This window comes from Balaenoptera musculus, chromosome 10 (assembly GCF_009873245.2).
Source record: "Balaenoptera musculus isolate JJ_BM4_2016_0621 chromosome 10, mBalMus1.pri.v3, whole genome shotgun sequence".
Classification (NCBI taxonomy): Eukaryota; Metazoa; Chordata; class Mammalia; order Artiodactyla; family Balaenopteridae; genus Balaenoptera; species Balaenoptera musculus.
In genome coordinates, this window is record NC_045794.1 from 92,459,494 (window position 1) to 92,472,278 (window position 12,785).

The window sequence follows — 12,785 nt, forward strand, 5'->3', positions numbered from 1 at the left end:
CAGTGAGGACACAGCATCAAGCTGAGAGAGGCAGCATATATTTTTAGATTCCCCAAAGAGAAAAGGAAGGCTTGTGTCATTTTAAAATGAAAATTAGAGGGGAGGAGCAATTGAATAGGGTAAATTAAAAATTTTTTGGTAGTAGGCAAATCCTTGAAGTCAATGAAAGAAGCCTTAGAAAGATCAATTTCCTTTGCTTCACAAGAATTGAATCAAATTATTTTCTTGGTAAGGAGCAAAGTCCTCAATGCCTGATAGAATTTTATTGGGCTTCCGGTTGTTAGTCTAGCTAAGAATGTTTGAAGTGCAAACACTTAAAACCAAAAACACTTAAACTACTGGTTCAGATAAACAGTGTGGCCAATAATCTTCATGTATTTATTTCACATTCATGTGCTTCTCATCTCTAAACCATTGTCATTTTTCTACCTTGTATCTAAAAAGTTCACAAAAAAATAACAGCAAACTATACAACAAAAGAATAGAAATCCACTGTGAGGAAATTACAAGTATAAACAGTTTTACTGGTTACAGTTTGAATAGATTTCACTTTAAAAATACTTACCAAGTTAAGTGCTGGAGAAAGTTCTGTATAGGCATAATTAATCTTTTTTGTTTTAACTGAAAACTGAAAGCTTAGAGTATAATTACCTCTTTAATAATTAACAAATAATTATTATAGTCAGAATTAAACACTTTTAGTGTTGATGCATTCTATAAAGGAAGGGAATAATAATCAGAAGCATTAGGAAAGCACAAACATTTGTATTAGTACAGATGGGGGCAGGAAGTATATATAACTCTGTAGATATGTTATTAGTTCCCAAAGTATGGTGAATTTGGAGTAGGAAATTAAGAGAGGTAAATAAATATTAGCTTATTTATTTACTTTATTTAGCTTTTCTCAAATTACATTCTTAGAGATTTAATCATAGCCAAGGGCTGTTTTCAAAGTTCAGTAGGGATGACCAAATGAAAGTTAATTTCAAAAACTGGTCTAACCTAAAAATGCAAGTAGAACTGAACATAGCAAGGTAAATATTTACAAGCCTGCCCACAGCTGACTGTGTCTGTGGAGTGTATTCCATTTGTTGAGGAGGAAGAAAACTCTCAAATAAAACTTTCTGAAATTCAGTTCATCAAATATTTTTTCACAACACCATTTTAAGACTTTACCATTCTTTCATTCCTAAAAGCACTGCTGCTTATTTTAGTGCATAAAAATTCTAAATCATACAGATTGGGAATTTAAAACAGTAAATTATTATGTTCATCCTCATGCAAAAAATCCCCAACTCACTGTATTTGTAATTGAAGTGACTCTCAGTCCTGAAGCTTGCCTATCTGGGTATAACTTAAAGGAGGAAATCCACAGTGAATACCTGAGTCACTACTCCCTGTTTTTAAGCTTTGTCAGAATTTACTGAACAGAGAGAACAAGTCAACTGAATAACTGAAATATTAAATTTGTTCTAAGTATGTCATTTTGAAGTTCGATTTTTAAAAGCTGAACTGTTCTGGTAGAATTCAGACTAGAATTCTCACAGAATTTCACTTTTTTCCAGTCTTCTCTCTCGTCCTTTACAATAAGAAGCTTAGGCCAAATTTAAATCTGAGAAAAGACTGACATCTCCTACAGCCTTTCTTCCTTACGGCCACACTCTCCCCTCAAACCTCTCTCGTTTCTACACCATCACTCTTCCAATTTAAGATTTAGGAAAAATTTGGCCACGCAGTGGCTTATGTTTAGAGGTAATCTAATCAAGCTAGATCATTGGGATACTTTTTGCAGGCTTGAAAAACAGCTTAAGTTTTCTGACTATTTACTATTTTAAATAAAACAAAACTAAAAGAAACCAAGCACACAACACTGAAATGGAGCTTACCTTAGAGCCACGTTCATTAAAGATTATTTCTACGTCTAGGATTTTGCCAAACTGCTGCAGAGACAAAAATAAAAACATTTACTCATGTTCAGCTTTTTATCCATATACTTTACTTTCTTCTGAAAGAGGAAGAGGTGTTTTTTTCTTTAAACTACTTATTTAACATCCACGCTTCTATTTGTTGGCAGGTCCCAATATCAGTTGTTGATTTTTCCTCATCATTGAGCTGGTAATTTTTCCTTTTTTAATTCACTCACTCATGCATTATCCATCTCTTTATAGTGGAAGCTGTTTTCATAAGTTATTCACAGCATCACCGTATTACATGCTTCTTCACGCGGACAAGGACTGGGAGTCTTCCTAACTACATCTCTAACTGTTGAAATCGTAAGTAGAAAGATACACTATTGATGGCTGTTTTTCTTCCCTTTCTTGTCTTTTTGGGCCGCGCCTCCCATGGCATGCAGGATCTTAGGTCCCTGACCAGGGATCGAACCCATGCCCCCTGCAGTGGAAGCTCCGAGTCTTAACTATTGGACCAACAGGGAAGTCCTTCCTTTTTTTTTTTTAATTAATAAAAGTAAACCACATTTACTAGAAAAAAATAGAAAATATAGACAAACAAAAAGGAAAAGGGAAAACAAAAAATGAAGATCATCTGCAATCCCAACATCTTAACATTTTGGTACACAGCCTTCCCAGCTTTTCCTTAGGCGTGTGTGTGTGTGTGTGTGTGTTTACTTTTCTTAAACTTAATATACTACGAATAACTTTCCAAATCAATAAATATATATCTGTGTTATCTCTATAGGCTATATGCTATTTTCCAGCATACCAAACATTCATAGACATTATGGATGATTCTATCGATACTTATTTGCCACTTCAGTGTTTCTGCAATAAACATCATCTAGAATATTTAAAATAATAACTTTATTTCGAAATTAGTTAAATATTTTAACATTTGGAAAATCAAACAAAGCTAAAAACACAACATCTAAATAACTCTATTGCTAGGTAGCTAAATAGCTGATGAGAGGGGCATACACAAAACACAGTAATTATTTGGAGGAGAGGTATATATAAGGTGATAAAACTACCTGTTTTAATCAATACCTGAATGAACTGAATTGAGGGAATGTGCACTAAATCTCCAATATCTTTTTGGCTCACATTTCCCTTTGAGAACTAGACTCACAGACCCAATTATCTATTTCACTTGGATTTCAAACTAGACTTTGGGAAATGTGAAGAAACTAAAAAATGAAAAGAGCAAAACAGAGATCATGTTTTCTTATTGGGTTGAATCATTACAATCTTTATCAAAAAAACATGTATTAAGAGCCCAAGTTTTCTAGAGTAAGACTTCTGGACTTGATTCCAGTTTCACCATTTAATAGAAAATCAGAAAAATCAAGGGAAGAGGAAAATGTCTTATTTTAGGAAGGAGGGCATTTTATTTTATCTCTATGTCTATCCAAAAAACTGAAATTTATATGGTATTTTAGAGTTTGTTTTCTTTTACATTTTCTAATTCATCTTTATAACAACCTTCCAGAGTAAGAACTGGTTAAGGAAAATGAGACTAAAAGAAGGTACTCATCAAGTCTGCAGAGGTAACAAAAAGGAAATAAAATAGAACATGGAACCTCTGCTCTTGACCAACGCTGCTGTCCTTCTAAACACTGACAGGTACTGACTACGTGGGAGAAGACAGCAACCAGGTATCTCCTGCAATGAAAATTTTATTTTTTTTTTGCACTTAGTGTCTTATGAGAAGGGCATTATACATTTCAAGAAATCACTGACAACTGGCCTGGGCAGATCTTTAGTGGACACTATTTTTCTGCCTCAACAAAGAAAACACTTCTGACAGATGAGGATGCATTCCATTTTCACAGACCTCCAGACATTAAGGTTCCATATTATCTCTGATAATTCAGTAGAGAACCTAGTAACTCATACTCCCAGGAAGTTTCTTCTTAAACGTAACCTAAATTCTTTTTTCTTTTTAAATTTATTTATTATTTTTGGCTGCGTTGGGTCTTCGTTGCTACGTGTGGGCTTTCTCTAGTTGCGGCGAGCGGGGGCTACTCTTTGCTGCGGTGCGCAGGCTTCTCATTGCGGTGGCTTCTCTTGTTGTGGAGCACGGCTCCAGGCGCGCAGGCTTCAGTAGTTGTGGCACGTGGGCTCAGTAGTTGTGGCTCGTGGGCTTCAGAGCACAGGCTCAGCAGCTGTGGTACACAGGCTCAGTTGCTCCGCAGCACGGGGATCTTTCCAGACCAGGGCTCGAACCCATGTTCCCCTGCATTGGCAGACGGACTCCCAACCACTGTGCCACCAGGGAAGTCCCATAACCTAAATTCTTTATGTTGCCCTTTATATTTTCTGTTGCTCTCTTTTCTGTAGAACTGGAGAATAGCTGACTACCATTTCATGCCGAAAAGCTCTTCCAGTGCTTCAAAAATATCATTAAATCTCAACCCTGGCCTAGCCTTTGGTGTAGAAAACACATCCAGGAAGTCAGCTGTAAGTGACAGAACTCTGCTCCAGGGTCTTGTCATCATGAAGTGGCCACAACCGAGACTTAAAGAAGGGCATTTGCTTTCTGACAAAGCATTAGGCTGCTATCCAAATAATTAAATTTAAAAAATTAAAATTAAAAAAATTAATTTTAAAAAATTAAATTTAAAATTTTAATTTTTAAAAAATTAAAAATTAAAAATCAATTATTTCTTACTCCTAGTTCAAGTTAAGTGTTTGATCAAATTAAAACAGGCAACAACACCTTAGCCCAAAAAAAGAATTAAGATTCTCAGTAGCCATTCATTTCTGAGTAACTTAAATATTTGCTATTATACTTCGTTTTCATGACAGCGATTCTGGGAGGAAGTAAACAGCTGGAAGAACAGGCCAGGCAGCAAACTAACCCCCTATACCTGATTTTAGATCACAGATATTATTTCACTTAATTCATAACCCTTTGAAAGCAGGAGGATTACTGTCTTGTCCTGATTTCAGCGCTTGGGTTTTCTGAACGTCCTAGAAACCCCTCAGTCCCAGGCAAACTGGTTGTGGAGTCATCTTACGTATGTGAGAATTTGCAAGGATAATGTCTCGAATAGGCCAGGTGATGGGAAAGTTTCTAAAGGCTGATGAAAATAATGATTTACCTCAGGATCTTTCTCAAAACATACTTGTAGTTTTATCCTAAAGTAGTAACGACTAATAATACATCTGGTGAGTTAAATTATACTTGTCATTGTAAACTATAAAAGGACTTCAAGAGACTACCCCAAACATCTGCCGGAGGTCAGGATCCCGAAGCGGAAAGGAATATTAGAGACATGCAGGCGTTTAGGGGTAGATTTACTCTCTGAATTTCACTACTTTGCGTCTGTGACTGCTGGCCGTCTGTCTGTGCGCCCCCCTTCTGTCTGCTACGCAAAGAAATAAACAACATTAAGGGAAAATAAATACAATTATTCACAAGAATTACATAAAATAATTGAAGTCCTCCCCCACCCAGTCATTCTCAAACAGTGTGTCTTTAAGCAAAAATTACAGCTGTCCTTTCAAAGAGAAAAAAACCAAAGATGTTATCTGTGTTCAAATGCTTATAGTTTACCCAAAAATTTAGGTCTCTTTGCATATTTATAGTACATTAGTAAAAGTGGGGGATACTAGAAACACTAAGTGACTTGCTCAAGATCACATGGAAAGGAACTTTCCTGGTGGTCCAGTGGCAAAGAATCCACCTTACAATGCAGGGGACGTGGGTTTCGATCCCTGGTCAGGGCAACTAAGATCCCACATGCCATGGGGCAACTAAGGCCCGCGGGCCACAACTACTGAGCTCACGCACTAGGAGCTCACGTGCCGCAAACTACAGAGCCCAGGCGCTCTGGAGCCCAAGGGCCACAACTTACAGAGCCCTTGTGGCCTGGAGCCTATGCGCCACAACTAGAGAGGAGAAAACCCGCACACCACAACTAGAGAGAAGCCCATGCACAACAATGAAGAGCGTGCGTGCCGCAACTAAGACCTGATGCAGCCAAAAAAAAAAAAAAAATCACATGGAGATACATTAGGAAAACAAGATATAAAAATAGTACATTGGGGGCTTCCCTGGTGGCGCAGTGGTTGAGAGTGTGCCTGCCAATGCAGGGTACATGGGTTCGAACCCTGGTCTGGGAAGATCCCACATGCCGCGGAGCAAGTAGGCCCGTGCGCCACAACTACTGAGCCTGCGCGTCTGGAGCCTGTGCTCTGCAACAGGAGAGGCCGCGATAGTGAGAGGCCCGCGCACCGCGATGAGGAGTGGCCTCCGCTTGCTGCAACTAGAGAAGGCCCTCACACAGAAGTGAAGACCCAACACAGCCAAAAATAAAATGAATGAATAAATTAAAAAAAAAATAGTACATTGGGACTTCCCTGGTGGCACAGTGGTTAAGAATCCGCCTGCCAATGCAGGGGACACGGGTTTGATTCCTGGTCCGGGAAGATCCCACATGTCGTGGAGCAACTAAGCCCATGCGCCCCAACTACTGAGCCTGCACTCTAGAGCCCGTGAGCCACAACTACTGAGCTGCGTGCCACAACTACTGAAGCCTGCGTGCCTAGAGCCCGTGCTCCACCACTGCAATGAGAAGCCCACGCACTGCAGCGAAGAGTAGTCCCCGCTCACCGCAACTAGAAAAAGCCTGCGTGCAGCACCGAAGATCCAACACAGCCATAAATAAATAAACAAACAAACAAATAAAATAATAAATTAAAAAAATAAAAATAGTACTTTGTTCTTAGATTCTTATAGAAGTTCCTATTTTTGAGATCTTTCCATTTTGAAAATAAAGAGTCTGTGGTATAATACTTAGTTGTAGAGATACCAGTATTTCTGGTCCATCATTTCAGGAAATAAGGGAATATTTTTATATTTCATTCCCTCTATTAGTTCCAGGGTTTATGACTACTGGGTTACCAAAGTACTGTAATATTATTTACGAAGAGGAGACATCTAGTGACAAAGGGCCCTTTGCTCAAAAACTGAAGAAGCTTCTTACTCTGAAACCAATCTGTACTCTCCTCCCTAATTTATGCGATTCCTGCTACTTCAGCAGAGGGAACCTACCCTTCTGTAGCCCAGAGCAAAGTTGCATTTAGAAAAATCTGTTGGGAAAGGCTTGAAGGGACCCTGCCTAATCTACTACATACCCATAAATGCTAGATTTGTATATATCCATAGTGAAAGAATATGGGTGAGTGTGGGTGTGCATTTTTAATCTGAATCTCTTTTGCAATGTACTAGGCATGTGTTAATTTAATTCTTTTTCAGTAAGTCCTCAAAAAATTGCTGTGTTGAGAAATACTTTTGACAAATACCTAACAGGTGTGATACATTGTAGGCATTCAAAAAACATTTACTTTGAAGTATTAATTTGACAATTTAAGAACCTTTTGTTTTTACTATTCCCTGTGAAGCGCATGCCAAACTGGATGGCTCATTGAGATGATTAAACCAACACACTTTTAAAACAGGAGTGGAACTTGCTGTTCTTATTATCTCAGTTGAATGAGAACTGAGTCCCTCTAGCAGATTCTGGGTGACACGGAATGGATCCCCCTCCCTACTCTGACCCAGCGTTCAGCTAAAAGAAACTGAACCAGAGATACCTTTGGCTCAGAGACGTTTGAACCAGGTTGAAATGAAGTTTGAGACTTTAACATGTAAAGGATAAACAGGAATGAACTCCAGATGTACACCAGCTTTTCAAGTGTCAGTCTAAGGGATGGCCGCTTTTATCTCCTTCCATTCAGGCCTCGCAGATGGCCTCACTGTGCAATTATTCACATGGTACAAAAATAGCAGGAAAGGAAAGAGCTACAAAGCCATGTTCTGCGAAAGTGTAAGGTTTTCAATCCTCAATCTGGGCACAATGCAGACTAACAAAACACATTCCATTCAAGATGATGGAAACTCACTGAGTTACTAAAAAGCAGCATCATGGACACCAAAGAGCAACGAGCACAAGCATCAATTACAACTGATTGCTCATTCGAGCACCTTCCAACTTGCCTCTCACATCTCACAGCTGGATCACATAAAACTCTTTCTTCAATCAAACTTTAAAACCACCAGATCTGATCTGAAGGATGACAGTGTTATCACTCAGAGAAAAGTTAAAAAAGACCGATTCTAGCTCCAAACCATAGTTTTATATATAGCTTATATATGTAGACTACGTAGTCTGTAAAAGGGTATGTGAGGTGGCAGGATAGATGAAAACTAACCATTACTTCAAAGTATGTTGCCTGAGGTACTTAATTACTGTTCTTGAGAATATTATTTTACAGTCCAGAAGACACAATTGATGAAGAAGCAGCCAGATTGGTTAATTTTCCAGCCTTGTGGTGATCACCTACATTATTTAAAAGTATGAAATCTTTAATTCTCCGGAGACTTAGCAAGTAGAAAAAGTGAACCATTATTTCCAAAATTCTTAGGCTTCTGATTTTAAATACATTTATAAGTTGAAGTTAACATACATAGCTACAAATGCATAAATCATAAGAATACAGCTGGATGAATTTCACAAAGAAAATACACTCATGTAACCATCAAATTAGATTAGCCACAGAACTCCAGCAGCACCTGTGGGGCCCACTCCAGTTTCTACTCCCCGCCAAAGGATCACCATCATCCTGACTTCTAACTCCATAGATAGTTCTATCATTTTTGAACTTAAAAAAAAAAAAAAAAGGAATCATACAGTATGTACTTTTTGTGTCTGGCTTCTTTTACACATTATAGTAACACACACACTGTTGTACATTTTATAACCATACAGAATTTATTTGAGCTGCTTCCAGTTTTTGGCTATTAAGGATAATGTTCCTATAAATATTGTTGTTACCCATCTTTGGGTGCACAGGAGCAGGCATTTCTGTTGGGTGAATAGACATCTAGGATTGGATTTGTTGGGTCAAGGATATGTCTAAGTTCAGCCTTCAAAGATACTATCCGTTTTGCAAAGTGGCTGTACTAACTTACACTCCATCAGTGGTGTGTGCAAGTTCCAGCTGTTTGTAGTATCGCCATTTTCATTTTAACTATTTGGGTGGGAGGCAGTGGCTTCCTATCATGGCTTTAACTTGCTTTCCTCTCTTCAACCTCAGACCCTTTCTTCTCTCCACTTCTTTTTTGAATTTTGTTGAAAATGGGAATTCCCTGTAAAACAGCAACTATTGCTTTTTTTTTAAAATTTTTATTGGAGTATAGTTGCTTTACAATGTTGTGTTAGTTTATACTGTACAGGAAAGTGAATCAGCTACATGTATATATATATATATTCCCCCTCTTTTTGGATTTCCTTCCCATTTTAGGTCACCACGGAGCATTGAGTAGAGTGCATACACTCCTGAGTGCATACCGTAAGACAGACCCTTACCTACGCCTTTCAATAATAAATAATATTTAAATAGTGTTTACTGTTTGTCACACGCTGGCCTAAGTATTTTACGTATGTTAATTATGATTCTTTCAACAACCCTAACAGTAGCTTTTGCTTTTTTGTTTTTTGTTTTTTTTTTTTAACAGACACAGAATGGATTCCCTCCTTTTGACCTTGTGTTCAGCTAAAAGAATCTGATTCAGAGACACTTTTGGCTCAGAGATGTTAGCAACCATCTTGAGGAGTCTGAGGAGTAGAAAGATTGCCTAAGTAATGGAGCAGGGATTTGAATACAGGCAGCCTGGCTCCAGAGTACATGTTCTTAAGCTCTATATTAGAATGTACTTTACATGTATTATTTTCTTCAATCCTCACAGTAATCTATGAGACAGGTACTATTATTGTCCTCCAATTGACAAAGGCAGAAACTAAGGCATGGAGAGGTTAAGTTCATTGCCCAAGGTCACATATTAAGTGGCAGAGTAGGAATTAAAAACCAGGTGGCCCAATTTCATATGCTAAACCACCCCCTTCCTAGCACTGCACTCATGCTCTCTTCTTTTTAATCTCATTAGAATGGAGAACACGTGTGGATCCCATGCTCCACTTTCTCAGGACCCCCACCTGAAGGTGGAGGTAGGCATGGGGTAAGGGGCAGGGAAAGCTATACAAGAGGTGACGTGTATTCTATGCCTTGAGGGAACAGGAGCAGGTCAGGCCATGAAGGGGAGGAAAAGGAGAGGAAAGAAAACCAGCAAAGGCACACTGACATTTATGAAGGAAACAAAGCCAGAGAACTACTAAACTGATATTCAAAGGGGCTGAAAAGCAGATTTCTGTACATAGTGGAAATAGGAATAGGGAATATACATTGGATGTAGTTAAATGAGATCCTATTTCCCATCTGTCATTCGCAACTTTAAGTTTACCTCACTATAGATTACTAATCGTTGAAACACACAAATCAGAGAGCAGAAGTAAATAAAAGTTTTTAAGGCTGTATCTTTGTGAAAGTGGACAGTTAAACTGTTCTGAGAAAAATCTCAGTCAACACAGTGCTGGTTCGCTTTAGTTTCTGTTGTTAACTGCTGAGCAACTTGACTGACTATATAAATAACCTCCCAAGGTTCTGTGTTTTCCCTTCTTGTGGTCATTTTCTGACCTAACTGATTCACTGGGCAGGGGATGAAACGGAAGAGGCTGGAGTCTGTGGACTGTTTACAGTGAGGACTAGCAGTGGTCCTGCTCAATGCAATCATGTGACTAAAGCCTATACATCCACTCTTCAGACATCCTGGCCTCCCCAGTGAGGGCTACTTCATTGAGGTGAAACCCAGGGCACTTGACACTGAAGAGCAAATCAGATTTGTAAGTCTCAAAACCTCATTCTAAGAAGTGAGACTAAAAAAAAAAAAATTTTAAGTGACCTTTAAAAATTCTTGTAACTGGAAAATGGATTTAGTTTTCTGACTCCCCTACGAAACAATGGAATATTTTTAACTATTTATACATTGTGAACAAATGTTCTGTTATGGTCTGAAAAAGAACCTGGGCAATACAAGATGAAGTACTACTTTCTAAGTCTCTATCATAATAAGACTTAATACATAATCTGAGATACTAAGGAATCTCTTGATTAATTCAGGAATAATATTTGATTATGGATTATCCATTTTCTCCAATATTTATTTTTCCTCTTGTTGTCTGTGAGTGTCTTCATTTCTTATTTCACCTCTGTGAGGCTGACGGGGGAAGAAAAGGAAAAGAGGACATTAAATTTAGCAAGTTTTCTTAAGAATCTGATTCATGTCTGAAAACATCTACCCTCCCATTTTAATGAGAGTTTGGGTATAGAATTCTAGGTTGGAAAAAAAAAATCCTTCAGAATTTTAAAGGTAACTCTCAACTGTAGCCTAGCTTCCAGTGTTGTTGTTGAGAAATCTGAAGGCATTATGACTCCTGTCTCCTTGTATGTGACTTTTCCCCCACTCTCTCTGGTTTGTAGATTATCCAAATATGTCCAGTGCTCTAAATTTCACAGTGACAGGATTTAATGTGGGTTGTTTTATATTGTTCTATTTCTCTGAGAATTCTGTGGTCTCTTTTAAGCTGGAAATTACCTATCCTTCAGTCCTGGGACCTTTTTTGAATTATTTTGCTGATGACTCCTACCCTATACATTTTGTCTTTCTCTCTTCCTGAAACTTGTATTATTAGATATTGGATCTTCTGAACTGATCCTCTAACTTTCTTATCTCTTGTATTTTCCATCTCTCTGTCTTTTGGCTCTATTTTCTGGGATATAAGTCCTTAATCCCTTATCTGAAAACTTTGGGACCAAATGTGTATCAGAATTCAGAATTTTTAGGATTTTTAGAAAGGCAGTAATGGTGTAAACCCATATGTAACACTATCAATAATAAGATGTGGAGCAGTGATATTTCTGTAGCAAAATATATGCATATTCACATAAATGTGATAAAGACTATACATATGTTGTGAGTTCTGCTGCAAACTTATGAAAAAATTATTGATTTTCAGAACTTTACAGATTTTGGAATTGTGGATAAGAGACTGGAGACCTCTTTTTCTTCCATCTCATCTTTCAACCTTCCAATGAAGTTTTTTCATTTTGTTGACATGTTTTAATTTCAAGGGCTCATTTTTCTTCTCTGAACCCCCCATTCCCCTCACCTTTTAAACTAGCAATTCAGGGACTTCCCTGGTGGCACAGTGGTTAAGAATCCGCCTGCCAGTGCAGGGGACACAGGTTCGATCCCTGGTCCAGGAAGATCCCACATGCCGCGGAGCAACTAAGCCTGTGTGCCACAACTACTGAGCCTGCGCTCTAGAGCCCACGAGCCACAACTACTGAAGCCCGCGCACCTAGAGCCTGTGCTCCGCCACAAGAGATGCCACCGCAATGAGAAGTCTGCGCACCGCAAGGAAGAGTAGCCCCCGCTCACCGCAACTAGAGAAAGCCCACACGCAGCAATGAAGACCCAATGCAGCCAAAAATAAAACAAACAAACAAACAAAAACTAGCATTTCATTCTTGTTTAGTGGATGCAATACCTTCTCTTATCGCTCTGAGGATATAAATTATTGTTTTGGTAATTTCTGAGAAGAAAGGGGTTCCTTTTCTTCCAAATTTCTCTTTTTGTTAGTTTTTATTCTCTATTTTCCATGTTGTAGGTTTTCCCCAGGTATCTAGTAATCCTTGGTTGTCTTGTTCGTAATTAAGAATTGAGGTGGGGAAAGTAGCTAAAAACTGACTGCAAGTTCTGAGGTGGGGGGCTAGAGGGGCTTGATGACTTTGTGATTCATTCTAGGTTCAGTTAGGTAAGCAATTTCTTGGGGAACCCCCTGACTCATGCTTCTTTAAGTCCTTCCTCTTGAGTTAGGTTATCCAGAGAAGAGTTTCCCAAATCTAACTGGAGCCGTGTTTCTG

At 38.5% G+C, this 12,785-nt stretch overlaps 1 protein-coding gene across 1 annotated transcript in view; it reads right to left on the bottom strand.

The window, feature by feature from the left end:
- The window catches only part of RBFOX2 (RNA binding fox-1 homolog 2), a 261,661-nt gene that overhangs the window by 35,442 nt on the left and 213,434 nt on the right, over window positions 1-12,785 (bottom strand). Inside the window, 4 exon segments of the mRNA XM_036866682.1 lie at window positions 1,887-1,940; window positions 5,181-5,209; window positions 5,212-5,271; window positions 5,274-5,319. Of these exon segments, the coding sequence (XP_036722577.1) occupies window positions 1,887-1,940; window positions 5,181-5,209; window positions 5,212-5,271; window positions 5,274-5,319 (189 nt within the window).